This window comes from Dreissena polymorpha, chromosome 2 (assembly GCF_020536995.1).
Source record: "Dreissena polymorpha isolate Duluth1 chromosome 2, UMN_Dpol_1.0, whole genome shotgun sequence".
In the NCBI taxonomy this organism is placed as follows: Eukaryota; Metazoa; Mollusca; class Bivalvia; order Myida; family Dreissenidae; genus Dreissena; species Dreissena polymorpha.
Window position 1 is genome coordinate 117,143,197 of NC_068356.1, and position 21,466 is coordinate 117,164,662.

The 21,466-nt window shown below is 37.1% G+C and overlaps 3 protein-coding genes across 4 annotated transcripts in view; 2 read left to right on the forward strand and 1 right to left on the reverse strand.

The window, feature by feature from the left end:
• The window catches only part of LOC127868642 (eukaryotic translation initiation factor 3 subunit B-like), a 51,261-nt gene extending 49,775 nt beyond the window's left edge, over window positions 1-1,486 (forward strand). Inside the window, exon 18 of the mRNA XM_052410573.1 lies at window positions 909-1,486. Within this exon, the coding sequence (XP_052266533.1) occupies window positions 909-1,012 (104 nt within the window). The 3' untranslated portion in view covers window positions 1,013-1,486. The remainder of the gene's footprint in view (window positions 1-908) is intronic.
• Window positions 1,487-5,761: 4,275 nt separating this feature from the next.
• Window positions 5,762-15,853, reverse strand: LOC127868646 (TGF-beta-activated kinase 1 and MAP3K7-binding protein 1-like). Its single transcript, XM_052410577.1, has 7 exons — window positions 15,705-15,853; window positions 10,387-10,523; window positions 9,703-9,853; window positions 9,094-9,180; window positions 8,706-8,844; window positions 8,017-8,245; window positions 5,762-6,781 (listed from the first exon to the last, which is right to left on the reverse strand). The coding sequence occupies exons 1-7, from the start codon at window positions 15,762-15,764 to the stop codon at window positions 5,896-5,898; spliced, it is 1,689 nt and encodes a 562-aa protein (XP_052266537.1). The 5' UTR covers window positions 15,765-15,853; the 3' UTR covers window positions 5,762-5,895.
• Window positions 15,813-20,160, forward strand: LOC127868659 (LYR motif-containing protein 1-like). 2 transcript variants are annotated; one of them, XM_052410596.1, is made up of 5 exons: window positions 15,813-15,949; window positions 18,085-18,280; window positions 18,552-18,612; window positions 18,727-18,758; window positions 19,792-20,160. In XM_052410596.1, the coding sequence occupies exons 2-5, from the start codon at window positions 18,128-18,130 to the stop codon at window positions 19,906-19,908; spliced, it is 363 nt and encodes a 120-aa protein (XP_052266556.1). In that variant the 5' UTR covers window positions 15,813-15,949; window positions 18,085-18,127; the 3' UTR covers window positions 19,909-20,160. The 2 variants fall into 2 exon arrangements, with proteins under 2 accessions (XP_052266556.1, XP_052266557.1); XM_052410597.1 differs by lacking the exon at window positions 15,813-15,949 and adding an exon at window positions 15,975-16,168.
• The last annotated feature ends 1,306 nt before the right edge of the window (window positions 20,161-21,466 follow it).

Here is a 21,466-nt window from a genome sequence, read left to right on the forward strand (position 1 = left end):
GAGAGGATTTAGGCTCTTGTTATCCCCCGCCATAGGGGGAGGGATATTGTTTTGGCGTTTTCCGTCCGGAGCCATATCTTGGAAGTGCTTCGGCGGATTTCATTGAAACTTGGTATGAGTTTATATATGGATAAGAGAATGATGCACGCCAAATGGCATTGTACACCATCTATTAATAATGGAGTTATGGCCCTTTGTTTCTTGAAAAAATGCTTTTTGTGTGTGTCCGGAGCCATATCTTGGAAGTGCTTTGGCGGATTTCATTGAAACTTGGTATGGGTATGTATATCAATAAGAGGATGATGCACACCAAATGTCATTGTACACCATCTGTTAATAACGGAGTTATGGCCCTTTGTATCTTGAAAAAATGCTTTTTTGAGTGTCAAATATAACACTTTTGTGTCCAGAAGCATATTGGCGGGGGATATCAATTCAACGAATTTGCTTGTTAATTCTGATTTGGCAATGCTCCAATTTTGAATAATATGAAGAGTTTAGGTGATAAGTTAATTTGATGTACTTCATAATAATAAAATGGTTAAAATATGTTGTTAACCGTCGGAACACTGGTCATTTAAAACAAAATAGTACAATTAATTTGGTAACATTTTTTCAACATCACATTTAAAGACTGTCAAAATTAGTCAACCAATATGGGTCCAGCATCTGAAAACATTAATGGCTAATTAGGCTTACAAATGCTACCATTTTCACTTTGGTATTGCATGTCATTCTAATTAAATGAAAATATGCTCGAATAGTTCACTTTAAGAAGTTAACTATTATCTTAATTTCTGGTAAAAACTGTTGAAAGAATGGGCCCAGAGTGGTGTAATTTGAAAAATCCAATAAAACAAACCTAGTGAATCCTTGCCTAGTTATATGTATATCTCATGTTCTCCCAGGTGTGGACACTGATGAGATGGAGAATCTTGGAGACGAGGAGTACGATGAGGAGGTGGTGGAGTTCCTGCTAAAAGTGGAAGAAATCATACTCGACGAGGAGTAGACAACTCCTGTAAACGACACAATCCAGGGGATAGAACTCCACGTTCAAGAGTTGCCTCCCCTGGTTTATATTGATAGTGCTCTTTGTTGAGAAATTGGGAAAAATAATAATACATTTTTGCAAATAAACTTCCAGCAGCCATCTTGAATTTTAGGGAATAGTGTGAAATTTGAATTGCATTTAATACTATATATTAATAATTGTGTATATTATTTAAGGTTTTGCTTATTGGGTGTTAGCCATTTTTGTCAAACAGTGTTTTTCATTTAAAGTGTTTGCGTGTGAAAGACTCAAATATGATCCAGACTGAATACTTGTGCTTGATATTAGGTTTGATTGCTTATGTAGCACCACCAAAATGCAGATATATTCACCATTTTTCAGGACTTTTTCCCTTTCCTTTTAGATTGAATGTTAGCTCTCTGTTTATCAGTTTAATTTATTCTAGAACTAAAATAAAATCTTTCTTGAGAACATTTGTTTCTTGTTGCTTACTGTATGTTTTTATGCCCCCTGATCGAATGATCAGGGCGTATATTGTTTTTGGCCTGTCTGTCATTGTATGTTTGTGTCTGTCCCAGAACTTGAACCTTGCTCATAAAATGAAAACTCTTGGGTCTATGTTCTTTAAAACTCACATGTGCATGCATCTCATTGAGATCTTCTATCAAACATGGTTTCAGGTCACTAGGTCAAAGTCACTATGACCTTATCATTCAAAATATAACCTTGCTTATAAAATGAAAAGTCTTTGAACTAGGTTCCTCAGACTTCACATGTGCATGCATCTGAATGAGATCTACAATCCACACCAGTTTTTAGGTCAAAGGTCAATGGTGACCTAGGGACAATTTTTTTTTTTAATTGCTGCTCTCCGGCTTAAAAGCGCAGAGGGGGGCATTGTGTTGCACAAACAGGTCTTGTTAGTAGTGGATATTGTCTCGCTGAAGGATTATGAGGGACCATAAATTAATGGTCCCAATGTTCGGAGATTAATCACAACTCAAAGCATATCCTCGGGATGCATTAACCTGTGATTGACTTGCCCATGCAAAAAAAAATCAGCAATATGTTTAACAGTTAAATTTACATGGAATGCTTTACATCGGAAGTGTGTTGTGTAATGTTAGTTCAACACCTTTATTTAATTTTGAAGGGTACATGTATTGTTCTCTTTGGGAATTCAATTTTTACACCAACATCATGAACATTACATAATATCACACCTTCTCCCCATAAAATGAATTTTCTTGATTTGTTGCATTTATTGTAATAATGTTATACAAAAGCAACTTAAGAAATATTACTAATTGACATTTCGTCATTAAACTTTGTGTTTCTACCACACCAAACTTTCTTAAAAGTTTTTGTGAACATGCAAATACAGGACAAATTGTAAAATATTAGCTATTCTTGGAATGATGTTTTCCAGGGGAGCTATTGTGATCACCTGTCTGGTATCCCTTGTGTGTTGTGCTTGTCAGCTTTTAGCTCACTACCACTCTAGAGACCACATTTTTCATCCCATCGTAATGAAACTAGGGCAGAATGTTTCTCTGGATAATATCTTGGCCAAATTTATGCCAACATTTGGATGGAAGGAAGATAATGAAGATCTTGCAATACAGGGTGCAGTTCCAAATTTGTATGGCATATCAAAAGCCGAGAGAAGCAACAATAACATGTCTGATACAAATGTGTACCAATTGATTTGATACATTGCTCAGTGATCCAAATATCTAATTAAAGGCTTCAATTTGAGACTTTTGACACTCAAGAATGAAATAACGGTAGTCACTTAAGACCTGCAAGTAGCATGAACCAAAAATATATAATTACATATCTAGATGTGCATGGATGTTTTCACTCTGTATGTAAATAAATGAGCAATTACTTGAGAATTTGGATGTAAAAAATAAACCATGATCGGGTGTTATCAAAGCAAAGAGTTGCCTATTAACTAATTATTGTGTAATCAATAACCAAAGTGCAACACAATTGTCTAATTTAAGCTATGTAAAGTGAATGCATTTAGTTTGTTAATCTAGTTCTAATAGGTAGGGTAAGATTTGAAAAAGGTTGGTATAAGTTTGAATATTTAGAATGCTTTGCTGACAATATTATGCAGTATCAAACATCCAAGAAGACATTCAAAAACGAAACAAAGTATAACGAAGTATTTTAGATGGTACAAATGAAAATAATATTGAAGTGCTATGTTATATTGGTAGTGGATTAGATGAAAACACAAACGGCATTTTCCATTTACTTCACACATCTTGTTCTGCTTATCATTAATTAACAGAAATACAACATTCTTATCTTGTAATTTGTTAAAACAAACCCTGGTTGCTTTGACATAATGTTAACTATTGGTTAAATCAAAGTGCTTTTTCATTTCCTACCTGTATTTTCTATTGTTTTATTGTGTGTTTCAACATGTGCATCATCACAGACCTGATCTTACGATAGGTTTTGCAATCACCAATTGCAAAAATGGCAGCAATTTTTCATTACTTTCTGATCAACTAGCTTAAATTAAAATTGAAGTCAACACATTTAATGATATTGGTTGCTGCACTATTGTGTTTATGTTTCTCCAAATGTTATGACAGGACTTTAGTAATGAACAAGAGTGCCACTTGTCTGAAACCCAGTTGGATTTACCCATCATGTTTCATAGTGTTATCAAGAGAAAAAAATCACTACAGGCCAGGCTTACAATTTTCTTAAACCAAACATACCTCATTAGTGGAGTGATATTGAAAAGTTTTAGAAAGACATGAAGGCAAATAAATTTTTCTTTAGCCAAATGTTCAAATTGGTGGTCTTATTTGGCAAGTAAGCCATGAACCAAGATATATTTTGAAAGGCAGTAAATATAAAGTATCATGAAAGAATTATCAGAAAAGTCCTCATGGTCCATTATCTTGATCATCTTCAGCAGCATGATGAAAAATTCAGTAAACTTAACTTGAAACGCAGAAGTTTAAACTACATAATATACAAGAGCTGTCAGAGGACAGCGCGCTCGACTATTCGAGTGCTTGACAGTACAACGTAAGCCATCATGGGGATATTGTTCATATTCTAAGTGGAAGAGGACCATAATTGAAACACATTGATCGCTTATGTTTTTAAGAAGTTGTACTTTATAGACGATTCTCAGTTAAGGTTCATTTTCCACAATATCTTGAACATTGTAAAGACATTAAACAAACTAATAAGATTTTATTTAAATTTTGATAGCAATAGCTTGGGTGGGATGGTTGGACGATCCTTCAAAAATAAAGTAAATAAATATTTGTGGATTTTTAAACATGTTTCAAAGAAAAAAAATCTTTTTGGGTGGGGGTGGGGAATGGAAAGGGGGGTATAATGTGGGGGTGTGGTCATTTATTAGATGATCATTCAAAAATTAATAAAAAAAGGAAAAAAAAATGTTTATTTTTTTTGGTGGGGGGGGGCATGGGGGATGGTTTGGGTGGAGTCCATTGTGGTATGTCAGGTAAGTTTTGTTATGTCAAAGTATGAATCAAATCTGATCATAAATAAAGAAGTTATGGCAATTTAATTAAAATTTATTAATTTGAGCTCGAGAGTCAAGGTCATTCAAAGGTCAAGGTCAAATTCAACTTGCCAGGTACAGTACCCTCATGATAGTAAGAAAGTATTTGAAGTTTGAAAGCAATAGCCTTGATACTTAAGAAGTAAAGTGGATCTAAACACAAAATTTAACAAAATATTCAAAGTTACTAAGACAAAAAAGGGCCATAATTCAGTTAAAATGCCAACCAGAGTTATGCAACTTGCCCTGTACAGTCCCCTTACGATAGTTAGCGTGTTTTCCAAGTCTGAAAGCAGTAGCTATGATACTTTAGGAGTAAAATGGACCAAAACACAAAACTTAACCAAATGTTAATTATCAAGTATAAAAGGGGCCATAATTCTGTCAAAATGCCAATCAGAGTTACATAAATTTGCCTGCACATTCTCCTTATGATAGTTTGTAAGTGTTGCAAGTATGAAAGCAATAGCTTTGATACTTTAGGAATAAAAGAACCTATTAAACACAACACTTAACCAAAATTTCAATTTTCTAAGTATAAAAAGGGAACATAATTCTTACAAAATGCTTGATACAGTTGTTTGCTCTTGTTTATAGATTGTGGTCATGTTGGTAAAGAAGAATGCAAAATATAAAAGCAATATGACAAGGTACATAGAAAATATTTGAGGTGGTACGCACACTTTAACATAGATTTATCAATAATATGCATATTCTAAGTGGAAAAAGGGCCATAATTCTTACTAAATGCTTGTTACAGTTGTCTGCTTCTGTAAATAGATTGGGGTCATGTTGGTAAAGAAGTATGCAAAATATAAAAGCAATATTTCAAGGGACCTAGGAAATATTTGAGGTGGTGCGCAAACTTTAACATAGATTTATCAATAATATGCATATTCTAAGTGAAAAAAGGGCCATAATTCTTACAAAATGCTTGATACAGTTGTCTGCTCTTGTTTATAGGTTGGGGTCATGTTGGTAAAGAAGTATGCAAAATATAAAAGCAATATGTCAAGGGACCTAGGAAATATTTGAGGTGGTATGCAAACATTCCAACGCTCACGCACATGGGAACGTTGACGCCGGGGTGAGTAGGATAGCTCCACTATATGTATTTCATATATAATAGTCGAGCTAAAAATGCATATTATATATATATTATATATAAGCCAAAACCATAATTTCTTTAAAATAATTATATTATGTTTTCAACAAAGTCTTTAGCTAAAAGCAGTAGCACTTCATACAGATAAGTGACATGCATCCTTTTATGAAGTCTGTGTCGTCCTAGTTCATGATAATTCTGTCTATGACACTAAGGCTCTGCAGCTGCACTGGGTGGAGATTGTTCAACAATTGGACTGGTTGCTGCGGCTGCTCCAGCAGTCTCCTCAGGAATTGCCTCGTAAAGAGACTTGGGTTTTGTCTCATTATTCAACGTCTCTCTCTGAGAATCAGTCATGGCTTCAATTGCACGATAAAAGTCTGAAAAATCCACATAAGCCTCAACCCGCCCATTTTCATCCAAAACTAGTTTTTCTCCTCTGTTGAATCGACTTCTGAAGCGTGTTTCCTCGCTACTCTGTGTGGAGTTTGTGCTGTATGTGCTGGTGCTGGCCAGGGAGTCATTGTTCTCAGTGTTTGCGTTCAGGAGATTCAAAGTGGGACTGGCTCCTGGCAGACTGCGCGGTGGGCTGTAAGCCTGCGCAACCGGGGTTGTCGCCTCGTCTTGAGACATAGATTCATTGCCAAAACTAACTGGAGAGGCTATGGAAATAGATGGGGGAACGGCTGGCCGATTTGAACTATAAGGCACTGAGACTGGCAGGAAGCGATTGGCCCCTGTTGGAGTTCCACTTGGGTTGGCAAGCTTACAATTAAAATTCCTCACAAGCAATGTTATATCCCCTCGTTTGTGACACCTGTTCTTCACGTCCCCAACCCCCACCATGAAAGCGTCATGGTGGATTCTGACCACCCTATCCACACAGGCCTGCGCCACTCCATTCAGCGTGGACTGGTTGTTGAACTCCGCAGCCACCAGTTGGGCCACCTCCTTGTTGATGGTTGCAGTCTCCGTGGAGTCCTGGAGGGCATGATACAGACCGTCTGACATGATGATGAGGAAGCTGCATGTGCTGTCTACAGAGATACCTCCCATCACATAGGGCTCAGCTATCACTGGCTCTCGTACGGCCTTACTGGAGATATTAAACAAGAAATAGTACCAGCAATGCACTGCGGGACAATATTTATTTACTGACAAAAAAATAAGTACAAGCATGCATGAAGATATAATGTGTCTCAATTTACTTAGAAAATATCATAAATTTTACCCTTAAAACAAACACAAATCCCAGATTTATTCAAACCAGTTTGTATGTCCATCATCCACAACAGTAATTAATAAATATTTTTACTGCAAAGCCAATATTATTTGTTGGATATTTATTTTCATTGATTTTCGTAGGTCTGCTCCACCATGTGATAAAATTTTCAATAAAGTTTACATACTTGGTCCTATGTCAGACATTATAAAAAATCCAGGAATTTATAAGATAAATTGAATTTGTTTATTTTTATGAATCCACACAATTAAAACACAGTATTTTGCCAATTAATATTTGTTTATAAAAAATATAAAGAGGATGCTGTTTTCAATTAACGCTGATGCCCCTGATGTCAAACTTGTGTCGATTCATTTACTCATTTAAATAGTAAAAATTTACATCAATGTCAAGGTCAAAATGAGGTCAGGTTATGTTAGTCTGCTAAGTATTTTATAGAAGTATCAAAGTTAATAAGTAAGAAGATATGATGTTTATTAAATTGTCAATATGGGTTAACCAAGAATTTGGACCTTCTCCATTAGTCTTAGCCCAAAATATGGTAAAGGTTAAAATGAGGTCAAGGGGTGTGTTTGGATTAAGAGTGCTTATAGATAATATTCATGCAAGTTTCAAAGTTTTGTAGCATGTGGTATCGATGTTCATTTTGGGTTAATTTAGAATTGAATTCTGAATATGTCCTAAAATAGGCCAATGTCAAGGTGAAAATAAGGTCAAGTGATGTTGGTGACTTGAGAAGGTTAATAGATAATAGATTCATGCAAGAAGAAGAAAAAGCTGTGTAGCAAACGGTATTGATAGTTAGGCAAAACACTTCAATTTGGGTTCACCAAGAATTGTTTGACCTTTTGAATAAGTATTACTTCAAAAGTAGGTCGACTTCAAGCTCAAAATGAGGTCATGTGATGTGGATGTGCAGAGAGTGTTTAAAGACAATATTTGCATGGATAAGCTCTGTAGGAAGCATTTTAGACAAATGAGTGCGGATGGACAGAAGAACGGACAGGCAAACAAATTGCTATATGCCTTCTAGCACCAGTAGATGCAAGACCTATAAAAACGCATAAGCAGCTTAAAAATTTGAGCACCTTAAAATGTCTATATCTTTGTAGCCCCCTTTGGTATGAAAGTCGCCAATGCATCTGGTGCAGTCGGATGTGCCTATCTTCCTCTGCTGGAACAGTTTCTCCACGTCCAGGCCGAGGGTTCGCAGTCTCTGCTGCTCTGCGTCCGACTCTATGGTGTGATCTACCGTGAGCTGACTCACACTGATAATGCCGTCCACGTCAGTACGCACCAGCAGGACTCGAGTGTCACCTGTGAGAGATGGGGAGTGGAGCTATACCAGTCTTTGAAACTAGAAGTTTGACCAAGGAAACTCTAATCCTTGTTTTAATACTTGAGATGAAGAAAATTGTCCAGGCCCCCTTACTGAAAACAAGCATCTGGGCAAGGCGGATTCAAAATTTACTAGTGCACAACTTGCAGGTTTTGCTTTTTTCAATCACTGCTATACAGGGAGGAATGAGCTTGCAACATGTACAGAGGGAAACTATAGAAACATTAACAGGCTTTACATTTCATTAGCATTCTTATCAGTCAATAGATTTAGTTGTGACAACTTTAAATTCAGCTAATAAAGTTGTGACAATGTCATAGGTCTAGATGATAGATATATTTTAACATGCTGTAGGATGAATCAGTAATATCTACTTGAATAAAAGTTCAAAGTTTAAACCAGACCCTTATGCCAATTTTCAGTTGTTTGACCACCTACCAACATTAGCCACGTATATTTTGTTGTTGTATATGAGGACCACAGTGGCTGTTGTGCCTCCAGACACCTCGTGCTCCAAGGCTCGCAGTTTGTTGAAGATTTCTGGATATGTATGGCACGCTTCATGGTACGCCAGGCCCTATGTGTACATAAACGGTTCACACGCAAGTGTTTTCAAAGAATATCAGGAGAAAAAAACATAAAGAAATTGTATTCAAAGTTGTAGTTTAAACATATCTTCCCATCTGTATAGGTTTACTGCTTGATTATTAAAATGTAAAAGTAGGTTTGTTTTTGCACATTACCTATGGTTCAAGTATTATATCTTGGATTTGATAAAACTAATAATCCAAGCTACCAGTATTTTAAGCCTGGTAATATTACAAACCTCGGGAAGCTGCAACTGCAAAGTGGTTCTGGCTGCAAGCTGTTCATCAATAGACTCAAAAAAGCTATTTTCCACTGCCATAAAAGCCTACAAAAATACAGAGCACAAAATTAAACTGAATGTATTTATCTGCTAGTACTAGTTTATGTGAAAGTAAGGAGCCCATATGTTAGGTAACTAATTTTCATGTAAATATCTTTGATTAACTGATAGGAAAGTAAAATATAGAGAAAATGTCTGCTTGCATTAGTAAGCTGTTGTTTTTGTGTTCCTTTCAAAATATATAAATTTCCTGTCAGTAGAAATTTACTTTAACATTATGAGAAGCTTCAAACAGTATTAATTAAAGAAATTATTCTTCATCTCTGGTCATGTATGAATGAATCACATAAATACATCTACATTTTGATATGTTTTTCAAGCAAAGCAAAATGACGAAACTCTAAGAATGTCATACAGAGTGATAAAAATACCCACAATACCTCATGTTTCATGGGGCATGCTTAGAATTTCTGATGTATGCAGACAGGCTTGTAAGTTTAAACAGTTTTTTAATTGAAAAGACAATTCCAGCTAGCATGGCCCAATTCATTACTTCACAGCCACTACCTGGTACAACACTTCCTTGACCTCTACATCCGTTGTCTTCCCCGACAGCTGGCCCAGCAGGAGTTCTGCTGGCAGTCTCTGGGCAGCAAACTGCGATGCGTTGGCAGAGTCATGACCATCAAAAACTCCATACAGGTACACATCATCTTGACTGGTACATGTTGGTGAAACAAAATACAGGTTCACTTCATGTTTACAGGTATTTGCAGGAGAACAAATATTCCCATTGTAAATATAAACATAAAAATTTGCTTCCTATTCAGGTTAATTTTTTGTATGAACTTGAATTTCTTGCGAATAAGTATATGTTACAAAAACTATATCCAAATATTAACAACCTCTAAAAATTAGAATACAATGTAAGCATCAATTCTATGTATACAATAATAAGTTAACAAGACCACCGCATAACGGGTGCCACGCTCGGCTGCGGGTGCAGTTTTGAATAATTGAAAGCTTGTCAGATTTTTTTTGATTTTTTTAGAGGTCACAGTGACCTTGACCTTTGACCTAATGACCCAAAAATGGGTGTGGTATGTAGAACTAATCAAGGTGCAGCTACATATGAAGTTTCAAAGTTGTAGGTTGAAGCACTTTGATTTTAGTGCCAAAACCTTAACAAAATGTTAAGGTTTTAGCATGACGCGGACGGAAAACAGCCGAGCTAAAAAGACTAGGATCTACCGAAAATGGAAATTCCTGTCTTCAAATTCATGTTCTTCCCTACGGTTTCCATCTTCCCGATAAATCTGATTTGTTGAGAAACCAACTCCCGAGTGGTGACATACTGGCAGATCATCTGTCCAAGGCCTGTCCACAGCCTATAAAAGAATTTTTAAAAAGTCATGCAGAGGAGTCAAAATTGTTTATTAACACAATTACTTCTCAGGAGTGACCATGAAAATATGTTCAGATTAAGTCATGAAAAAATTACTGGTAATTCATTCACATGTTCGATTGAGGTCACACTGACTTCATAATAACTTGATATATCAACGCAACAGATTTCCAAGTTTCAATAACACGTTTTCATGCATGCGATTATTGCACAAAACAGGTTTTAGCTTAATTTTTACGAGTGTAATTCTTGTGTTCTATGCGGGTTGATTCATCCTAGTTATGGCAATATTTTTTCTAAAATGAATTTTCTACACTAGTACCAAACCTGGGCAGAAAAAATACCCTTACCACCTACGCAACTTGAGAAAAATGCTACAAGCAGAAAAGCCCAGAATAATAATTAAACAATGAATGGTCCCAATGGTGGTCTTGATTCAGCTTTGACAGGATATATACTTATTAAGTTCATTGTTGGTATCATTTTTTTACAGAAAAAACTTTGCAAAGTAAATATAAATTGATTGATGGCAGTCAAAACTTCTGAAGTCAAGGATCATTAACAATTGGTAAGCCAAGACTGAAGCTTCTGAGGTTGGGAAAGCTTTAGTTGTGTTTAAAGATTCGGGCACCAACGTTGTTATCTTTTATCATCTTCATCTACATCGAAAGAATGAGGATAAAGAGTGAAAAACAGTAAAGTAAGAAAAGCTTGATAGTTAACAGACAGAAGGAAAGTAAAGCAGAGTCACCAGCTATGTTTCATCCTTAACCCCTCATGCCTCTCCGGCTACTGTGGCCGCCAAGAGGTTTGAACCTTAACTGGCACAGCCATGACTGAGGGGTCATAAGAAGTTACTTTGTAGCTGGTGCTGACAACTTATTTAGAATCTGGTTGTTGCTAGCCCCCACTTGCAGGATACCAAGTCGGGGGCTTCAGGGATGGAGGCCGGTAGGTTGTTCCAAGTGGTGATTATACTTGGAAAAAAGCTGTGGCGATAGTATGAAGTAGATGTTGATAATGGCAGGTACTTGATGGAGTGGTTAGCCCATGTCCTGCTCAAGCCAGGGGAACGGTATTTATTTACTGGTATGTCAACAAAGTCGTTTGTCATCTTGTAGACCATTGTCAGTTTGGCTTTAATCCTTCTGGACTGGAGTTTCCCTCTGTAGGTGGTCGAGCATTGATGTGACGCTACTGGTGTTGTGGTATCTGTTCATCACATTGCGGGCTGCTCGTCTTTGGACCATCTCCATATCATGGATCTGTTCCTTATGGTACGGGCTCCACACAGTGCCGCAGTACTCTAGGTTTGGGCGAACGAGGGAAAGAAATGCTGCGCTTTTTACCTCCTCGTTGCCTATCCGTAAGTTCCTGCGTAGGAAACCAAGGGAACTGTTGCCTTTCTTGATGACCTATTGAATATGTGGCTTCCAGGACATGTCCTTTGTCAGCTCAACCCCAATGTATTTTGAAGCTTCTTCACATGCAAGTGTGTGGCCTTTAAGGGTGTAACTGAATAGGATGGGCGATCACTATCTGTGTACTCGCAGAATGAAGCACTTCTCTGGGTTAAAGGACATTCCCCAAAGCTTCTCCCAGTCCCACAGACGACGGAGGTCTTCCTGAAGCAACTCACACTCCGGTTCGAGGATATTTCTCTGTATACCACACAGTCCTCTGCGAATAGCCTATGCTTGGAAGTGACTTTAAGGGGGAGGTCGTTGATGTAGACAAAAAAGAGGACCTGTCCCAGAACACTCACCTGGGCACTCTATTGACTACTAGTGTGAGATTGCTCAGTCAACAGCAACTCTCTGTGTTCTGTCTGTCAGGAAGGCTCGGATCCACTCCAGGGTCTGGCTGCTTATGCCGTAGTGATGCAGCTTGGTCAACTGTCACTGGTGTGGAACTTTGTCGAACGCTTTTCTGAAGTCCAGGATGGCAAGGTAATGTTGTTTCCCTTTGTCTAGGGACTTAAGAAATTTATCCGACAGGAGTGACACTGGGTGGTAGTTGCTCGCTTTGTACCTGTCTCCCTTCTTAAATATTGCAGACACTGTGACAGTCTTTCATATATCTGGGATGGATCCTGCTGTCAGGAACTTTTGGTATATATGGGAGAGGTATGGGGTGCACTCATTTGCCAATTCTTTTAGTAACCCTGCTGGGAGCATATCTGGGCCCGTTACCTTTTCGGGGTTATGCTTCATCAGCAGATTGAGCACTCCTTGGGGCGTAACCTTGCCTTGTGGCAAGGTAGGTGCTGGTTACCCATCTGATGTTGGGTTAGCATTACTGTCCTTGTCATGGGTGATCTTTGACTGCTATTGTCGGTTCAGTAAGTTGGCCTTGTCAAGAGGGTCGAACATCATGCTGTTGTCTTTCAAGGATGCCACCCCAGAGTTGTCCTTTCTGGCCGAATTGATGAAGCTCCAGAACCTCTTCTGCTTGTTGGGTTGCTGAACTTTGTCTTGGTTACCACCTTCTATAAGGTTCCCAATGTAGTTCTAGTAAGCTTGCCTCTCAAGTCGTTGAGAGGTAGCTTTGGCCTGGAGATAGTGTTGACGATCTTTTGACTTTCCTGTCTCTTTTTGTCGGACTAAGAGTTTATTCCTCTTCCTGTGAAGGGCCTTGACCGCTTTTGTTTTCCAAGGTTTGTGCACCTTATTTCCAGACAGCATCGTTGATGGGATGTGCTGGTTTATAAGCCTTTTTATCAGCTGCTCGAAGATAGACCACGTGTCATTTACTGTCTTATCAATGGTGTTTTCAGTAATCTGCGAAAACTGTGAGGACAACTCTTCGCGCATGGACTGGTAGTCGGCTTTCCTGTATTGGTAAACTTTTCTTGGCGGTTTCTTAACCTTCCTAGGGCGTATACTTGAATCCACGAATATGGCTTCGAAGTCGCCTATCCCAGGGATGGTCTCACAATGACATTTATTGATGAGAGTTATGTTGTTCATGAAGAAGAGGTCAAGAAGGTTACTGGTGTACTCTATTATACGCCTGGGCGACTGAACAACTTGGTCAAGAGATGCGTCCTTAGCTATTAACAGGAGATGTTTATACTGGGTGTTGTTTGTGGCCTGTTGTGTAGGGCATTTGTTCTCTCAGTCAATATCAGGCAAGTTGAAGTCACCTCCCAGCCATAGATGGGCGTTTCTTGGCATTCTGGTGAAACAGGCGTTGAGCCCTTCTGGATCAGTGGATGAAGGTGGTTTATAGCACGAACCAATGTAGAGGTATTGTGCTCCTTGAATTTGGACCTTGAGCCACACTGCCTCTAAGTTGTTGTCTGACTAAAACTCTTCTGGTTCATAACTCCTGTATTTGTCTCATACCAGGATGAATACTCCTCCTCCAGGGATTTTGCTGCATCGATCTTTCCGGTAAGAATTGCAGTTGGCCGGGAACACCTCTGATGATTCAATAGAGTCATCTAGCCATGATTCCATGCCAATGACTGTCAGCCTTAATTGGCTTCTATCATGTTCTGTAGTATGGCCATCTTGCCTGGGCTTTTGATGGGCCGGCAATTATAAACAAGAGTCCTCAATCCATTGTTATCCCTGGTAGCAGTGGGGCTTTTGCTTGAGCTTTGCTGATGCCGGTGGGGCGACGAAGTGGCATTTGGGCGGCTGAAGCTGATTTCACTATCTGTATGTGTGATATCGCTTAGGGCAGAGTAGCTATTTGAATTCAAATCATTGTGTAAATAAGTTCAGGGGTTTTTTTTACTAAGAAAGTGACGCCGATATTCAGCGTCTTCCCCTACCAGAATTTTTCCCCTAAAAATATAATTTCCCCTCCAAATTTTTTTTTTCACCAAAATATAATATTTTACTGTCAAAGAAATTTTTTTTTTTCTTTTGGGAAGTCGACACTTATCCAATTTGTACCATGTACAACGATCTCGCTCTCTCTCTCTCTCTCCCGACGAATACTCAAATCTTGGAATACCAGTGATTCTAAATATAGCTCTTAAATTACGTCATGGAAACCGGGCAACTAATCGTATTAATCATGTGACTATTTTACTGGATTCCGGTCTTGCGCGAGAAGGGTGTTTCGTCAATTAATTACCGGAAACCAGTCGAATTTTCATCCGGGTTATGTTAAAGCCAATATATAAACGTTAAAACAGAAAAAAGTCTCACAATTGGCGTTCATACACGAACAAAATAAAACGTTCGGACTCGGAAAATATTAATTGCGTCGACGCATTTTTTTAAGAATGAATCATCAAAAACCATTGAAACCCAGCAGGATTCGGAGGTATTTGTAATAAACATCGAACATTGTGAAAGTGAAAGTAAACAATCGGCAGCTGCTGCACCTTCCCTTCCAATACTGTAGCAGATCTAAATCATCTACCCATTCATCATGAAATTGAAATCACAATATTGACATTGTCGCCCGGCCCCAGTTGAAAACATTTCCCATTATTAGATCTACCCCTGCAACTTTATTAAAGACTTTGACTTTAATATCATACTTGTTCATGTGTTTAAGAACAAAAAGGTCAGAGACATGCCTCTTTTTCTAAAAAAACAACCCTGAAGTATGAAGGTGAGTTATAGACATTGAAATGACCAGTTTTTATTTTTTCCCCAAATATGTCTCTTTCGCGCTCTATTTTCCCCTTTTACCCAGCGTCCAGCGTCTTCCCCTTTTTCTAAAAAAAAAAACCCTGAAGTTAGGATTTGTGACTTGATGTTCCAGACCTATAAATCCCAGTCCGGTCCTGCAAAGTCCACAGAAATATACTTACAATAGTTTTTGTAATGTTTGGGTTATTTTTTCTGACAGACCGCTTGTTCCATGATCCAGATACATAGATACAGACTTAAGCTAATTAACATACCCAAGGGTACCTCATAACATAGATGCAGACAGCCCGCACATGCAGTCTCTTGTATGTATTGCTTGGGGTAACATCATCATTAGATAGTTGTAGAGTTAAGCTTCATTAGAATGCTATTAAATATATAATCTCACACTTGTCTTGTTATTAAGTCATCTGACTAATATACATTTGTATTACAAATCTCTACACTACAATAACTTGAATAAGATAACATTAGAACACCGCTGTTCCTTTTGGGAATTTTTTTGTATAACCAGTGAAACATTAGATAGGAAACGCTATATGATTTACCTGCATATCTAGTCTGCTTGGTGAAGTGACTGACCCTTTGGTGACGCGACCAGATGACATTTTACGATTGTTTTATATGTTGTCAATTTAATGTTCTTTCTTTTTCATTAAGATTTCCACCATGGGCGCAGCCATTACGAAGTCCCGTATGTGCCTCATTGCGCAAGACGATTTTTGACAGCTCGTAAACTTCCGGAATAAAAGCATGTAACTTAAAGTCCGATCTGTCGTCCATTTTGCGTCTTGTAAGTTATATAATGCATAGTTAAGAAGATACAGATAGTCCATAATAACAAAGCATAGGTTCTTTATGAGATTTAACGCGAAACAATAGATTGAATATACAGGTTTTGTGTGTGACCTTTTCATATACAATTTCGGACAAGTATTTTCGGATAAAATTGGAGATTGAGGTAGAGACTCGTGTGCTTTCGGCCGTCTCAGATTCAGCTTGTACTTGCACCGTAAGCGATTAGACCAAAATAAGCATGTCACATGATTCCCATTTTTCTTGCACACTCATACATTATGACAAAAAATACTTAACTATATACATATATGTGAAATCACAGAGTAAGTTCAATCAGATGTGCATGGATACACTGCCCCGTCATACCGATTTATAACGATTTATAAATTGGGAAATTAATATTCACAGTTCATACCAATAGTATTTTACACACTGTCTTAAAATAGACCCATATATACAGGGCTCGAAATTAACACTCGCACACTCGCAAAATGCGAGTGAAAAATACCGATTGCGAGTTAAGTTTTAAGCCACTAGTAATTTTTTGCGAGTAAAGAAATAGTGAAAAAAAAACACAGTAATATTGCTAAATGCGTTTGACGTCCTGAACGCTAAACCATAGGTCATAGAACATCCTAATACCCGTATGCGGAAGCGCGCACCTTGTATATAGACCAGTATACTTATAGTACAGATACGAGGATGGTATTGGTACAAAGAACGTTAAACAGTCGACTTATTCACATGTGTTCATTGAACTTGAACAGACATGGCGTCGAAGCGAAAAATAACTAGTTTCTTTTTGCCCACAGATGAAAATAACAATAGGAAAGATAAAGCAAAGTTAACTGTTGAATGAAAAAACGAAATTTAATTATGTTTCCAGCAAAAATTGCGAGAATGTTTTTGATTTTGCGAGTTGGTATTAAAGCTGCTCGCAATGTTTTGCAAGTAGAAAAAAAAAGTTAAATTCGAGCCCTGATATATTTTGACCATAAAGCTACACACACAAACACACTTCTGGTCACCAAAATCAAGGTTTACTTTAGAGTACAGTCTGGACATATGGTAACATGCCCAGCAGAAATCAACAAATTAGATCTGGCTAAAGTCTAATTCTGGAGCAATAAGATAACTTTCCCATTAAAAGACAGAATATACTGGCCACCTTCTTACCAACAGTCAACCCCTGATAGACAAATATAAAGCTTGCATTAATGACTATGACATGCATTTCACCCAAACATAACCTAAAGCCCCAAAACCACTGAATTAAAAAGATTCAAGCTGTGCAACCATTTTCACAAATATTTTTTTTAAGAATTCAACAACTTAAGGTGTAGAAATTCATTGATGGCTTTGTCCATTCACCATCTGCTTGCTGCAATCAGCCAAATATAAACCACAAATTCGAACGCTGACACATGTTTCAAAAAGAGAGCCCATCATAAAGCTTCCAAAATGGATGATTTGGAATCTAGCAACTGCACAATGATTGAAGACCAAAATGCCCATGCTAGTTTTACAGCACTTTTACCAATGTTAACACTGGGGAACCTCGACGATTAAGGAAGACCCAAAGCTTAAGACCATAAAGGACTATAAGACAGCCTAAGTCAACACTATATACAAAAAGGGTAACCGCATCAATCTGGTAAATTACCGACTAGTGTTTCTAACCTTGATATACTGCAAAATCATGGAACATCATACACTCACAAATCATGTCACATTTTAACTGATTTGGAATATTAGAAGAACAGCAACATGGGTTTCGCAAAAAAAGATCTTGAAAGTCTCAGCTAATACCCAACACAACTTTGTCTCTCATACCCATCAATTCCTAGAAACACCCAACACAACTTTGCCTCTCATACCCATCAATTCCTAGAAACACTTGTTTAAACATACAGTATTTTAATATGGCTGGTTAAACCCGACAGACAGGAAGACCCAAAAGCACTCTATTCAGTATAATCTTTTCGTGAAAAAATCATAATCACATCAGATAAAATGGTGTCTCTTTTTAAACATATTTGAAATACAAAAAATATTTATTTATTTAGCTAACTACTTTGAAGATTTAAACATGTGATTGTTCATTCAACAGAATTTTTGTCTTCTATATAGTGAGCCTTTCATGTGAAAATTTGACTTTGAGAGTGTAGTGAAGATGTCGTTACGACAAGAAGTCTTACATCTCTATAGGTGTCTCATGCGCCTTTCGTATCGTTGGGAATCAGCTCTAGGCAATCCGGGGGCAACTGAGGAAGAGAGGAAGTACATCAGAGAGGAATCTAGACGACTGTTCAAGAAAAATAAGAGTGTATGTGTGTACAGATATTGGACTTGGAGCTAAAGAAATGATAAGCATTTATTTATATTATTTTTTATTTAATTAGTAATAATTTCCAAAATGTACCATTTGCACCTTTCACAAAATACAAAAGCCAGTAATACAAACTAAAAATGAAAATTGAGCAGAACAAAAATTTGATAAAGGTTTAGTTTGTATTGTTAATGTTGTAAGTAATTATAAAACTGTTAAAGGTTCAAATGATTGGCAGATTCTTAAAAATACATTTGTTTTCTTGCAGATTACAGATGAAAAGGAAGTTCAAGATCATTTGAAGGAGGGTGTTACTCGATTAGATTTAGGTAATTGTCTAATATATAGTAAGTTATTACACTAAATATGAACATTAATTCTTATAAAAACTTGTGTACACAATTATGCATTGATGTTGTAAAATATGTATCTTGATGTTTCAGCCATACACTACCGGAACCCATATCCAAGACCTGTAAGTTCATGTACTTATAGCATGGGTTCTGAACAAGGGTAGTTTATAATGAAATACAAGTAAGTAAATTAATGATGATTTTTCTTCAAATAATTCAAAATAAAGGTGGAAACTCTTTGTTAAACAAATTAAAAATGCATATGTTAACAGAGCAATCCTCTTATGGTAGTCACACCATCAGTCCATGTGATTCGTAGTAAAGACTTTGTTTCCACCTTGTTACTTTAAAATGTCTTAGAACATAAGAAGGATTTTAATATTACTTACCATGATGTTTCCCTACGACAGAAGAAAGTGTTGGCTACATATAATTAACTCCTTGGTGAAAGGTTAAGCACAATACTAGGTCAAACGTTACAAAATTGTGTTCCCACCATGTAAATTGTTTATGCTTGGGTAGGATTTTAATTTTACTCATATAAATCATTCTTCCAAATGATCACACAATGTGTTGAATACACTCCCATGCTCCTCAGTCAGGTTACAATTCGAGGTCGAAGGTAATTAATTCTTGTTTCTGCTCTGTAAGTGTGTAATGCTTTTGAGGATATTGATGTTACTCTAGATTAAAAAGCAACATGACCAGACAATGTCTTGTATACAACTTCCATGCTCCTCAGTTAAAATCAAGGTCACAATGCAAGGTCAAAGGTTTTCCTTTTTTTAACACTATTGTTAAATGTTTGAATGCCTGGCAATCTGACAAAAATAGGCTTCAAAGACTTTTAATCACACCATGAGACAAGCCTTATTTTAAGTACATTTTGAAAATACTTTACTACACTAGTACGTGTATAAATAAGGTTTCAATCTAAATCAAAAGCATATATAAATATTGAAAATCTTGAATCATTAATGTATAATAAATTGCATTTGAACTGATCTTTTTTTCTCCAATCTCGTATTGAGAATAACCTTTACAGTATCATTTAAGATCTTAAATCATTCCACTCATATCTTGCAAGTTATTTAAAATCTTGTTTCCTGGTACATATTTCCTAAACTTGATCATCATTTCATGATTTATTGTCAGGTACATCTTCCCCAGCATGTGCTGCACTCCAAGACAGGCAAACGTCTGAAGGGCCAACAGAGGAAGCTTGAGCAGTCCAAGCCTATCTACGTCAAATCATATGATGACGAGTCCTGACATGACATTGTGAGAGATGGAAATCTAGAACTTCCTGAGAAGTTAAAAATTGCAAGCAGTTATAAACTGCAGGCAGAAAACTGGGATGAACACATTTCTATATGCATGGCAAACAGCATGTGCGATTGTTTGCATTGTAACTATTGATGCAACAATAGGGTGTTCATCTTTAAAAAATCTTGGCTTTTGAGAACGCATTGGAAATGTTAATTTGTTGTTGTTGTTGTATTTTTGTATAAAAGATTAAATGTGTGTTTGTGTATCTTATTTTTTGCAAAACAATCTATCAAAGCTGATTGTCACCTTTGCAACTTGTGTTCTAAACCAAAAAATAAATATGTGAAAGACATATATCTGATAACTTTACTGTTGCAGTGCCTAATTCTGCATCAGTCCTAAATCCACCACTTCATCCAAATAAGCATTTAAAAGCGGTGATAATTGTTTTGTTGATCTTGATGAATAAAGATGTTTCAACAACACAACAACAGACTGTTTTTCATATCAATCCTGCAATTTTTTAAAGACATCAAAAACATAAAGAAGTATTTATGGACACTGCTACTCTTTTCTTATATTTACTGCTGCTTATTATTGAAATTTGTATGAAAACAATAGTCAACATTAACGAGAATAAGCTTAACAATTATCGTTAAAGATTTTGCAAAAGTAAAAATTTAAATAAACAAGGGCTGTTTGTAAAACATGCATGCCCCCATATGGGCTGTCAGTTGTAGTGGCAGCCATTGTGTGAATACGTTTTTTGTCACTGTGACCTTGACCTTTGACCTAGTGACCTGAAAATCAATAGGGGTCATCTGCCAGTCATGATCAATGTACCTATGAAGTTTTATGATCCTAGACCTAATTATTCTTGATTTATCATGAGGAAACCATTTTACTGTTTCGAGTCACTGTGGTCTTGACCTTTGACCTAGTGACCTGAAAATTTATTGGGGTCATCTGCCAGTCATGATCAATGTACCTATTAAGTTTCATAATCCTAGGCCTAATTATTCTTGAGTTATCAGGAAACCATTTTATTGTTTCGAGTCACTGTGATCTTGACCTTTGACCTAGTGACCTGAAAATCAATAGGGGTCATTTGCCAGTCATGATCAATGTTCCTATGAAGTTTCATGATCCTAGGCGTAAGCATTCTTGAGTAATCATTCGGAAACCATTTTACTATTTCGAGTCACTGTGACCTTGACCTTTGACCCAAAAAAATCAATAGGGTCATCTGCCAGTCATGATCAATGTACCTATGAAGTTTCATGATCCTAGGCCTAAGCGTTCTTGAGTTATCATCCGGAAACCATTTTACTATTTCGAGTCACTGTGACTTGACCTTTGACCTAGTGACCTGAAAATCTATAGGGGTCATCTGCCTGTCATGGTCAATGTACCTATGAAGTTTCATGATCCTAGGCGTAAGCATTCTTGAGTTATCATCCGGAAACCATCTGGTGGACTGACCGACGGACCGACATGTGCAAAACAATATACCCCCTCTTCTTCGAAGGGGGGCATAAAAACAACATTTGTACTTAGTTGT